Consider the following 1019-nt stretch of genomic DNA (forward strand, 5'->3'; position numbering starts at 1 on the left):
ACTAACTTGCAGGACTTTAAATGAGGTTGAGAGTTGCATCAAGAAAGGTGGCTTTGCGACAGGTGATGAGTAGTTATAATATGATTGAGAGACAGAAACAAATGTCTGTTGTAGAAAAGATAAATGGCTACACCATCTGGAAAAGAAAAGGAGAAGAGAGAAGAAAAGGAGAAGAGAGAAGAAAAGGTGAAGATGGTGAATAAGATGTGTCATGGAGTACCTTCAAGCTACAGGAAGGGGCATATAAATGAAGTGCTACAGAAGATTGAATAGGATGAGTGTGGGCAGGTAAGTTTGTAAGAGAATGAAAGGAAAGTGGGAGATGGAAAGAAGGAGAAAAGGAGAATGCAGAGAGTGAACACAGTAGAATGAAGAGATGTTAGGAAGATATAATATAGGGATAGGTTAAAAAAATGAGTTGTAGGGGACAAAACTGTCAGGGACAAATTGGGTGCAGAAACACAGGTATAAAATTTTTGAGCCTCAATTTTACTTAGATGAATGGGTGCTACAAAACACAGCAAATCACTAATCATCCGGGTCTCCCATCATCCCATCTGAAAGGCTCAACAACTGGAGATTATTTTTCACCATTTCATCCTGTCTTTCCTGGTATTTCGCTTCTGAAGGTTCCACTCATATTCAACAATCAGCACCTCTTCACGTAGCTGTCCTCACCCACACACACCACATGACCATAGTAATGCAGCCCATCCTCCTGAAAACCACTTCTGATACCTCTACACCCAATCTCTCTCTTAAGACATTTACATGTATATGTGTGTGTGTATGTATATATAGGCGCAGGCATGGCTGTGTGGTAAGAAGCTTGCTTCCCAACCACATGGTTCTGAGTTCAGTGCCACTGCGTGGCACCTTGGGCAAGTGTCTTCTACTACAGATTTGGGCCAACCAAAGCCTAGCGAGTAGATAAGGTAGATCGAAACTGAAAGAAGCCCATTGTATATATATATATATATATATATATATATATATATGTGTATATAAATGTTTGTGTG

At 40.0% G+C, this 1019-nt stretch overlaps 1 protein-coding gene across 1 annotated transcript in view; it reads left to right on the forward strand.

Annotated features, from left to right (window-relative positions):
* The first annotated feature begins 274 nt into the window (after window positions 1–274).
* LOC106877038 (tyrosine-protein kinase Btk29A) overlaps window positions 275–1019 on the forward strand; it is a 158697-nt gene continuing 157952 nt past the window's right edge. Inside the window, exon 1 of the mRNA XM_052972577.1 lies at window positions 275–288. Coding sequence (XP_052828537.1) covers window positions 275–288 — 14 coding nt within the window. The remainder of the gene's footprint in view (window positions 289–1019) is intronic.

This window comes from Octopus bimaculoides, chromosome 13, assembly GCF_001194135.2.
Source record: "Octopus bimaculoides isolate UCB-OBI-ISO-001 chromosome 13, ASM119413v2, whole genome shotgun sequence".
Taxonomy (NCBI): Eukaryota; Metazoa; Mollusca; class Cephalopoda; order Octopoda; family Octopodidae; genus Octopus; species Octopus bimaculoides.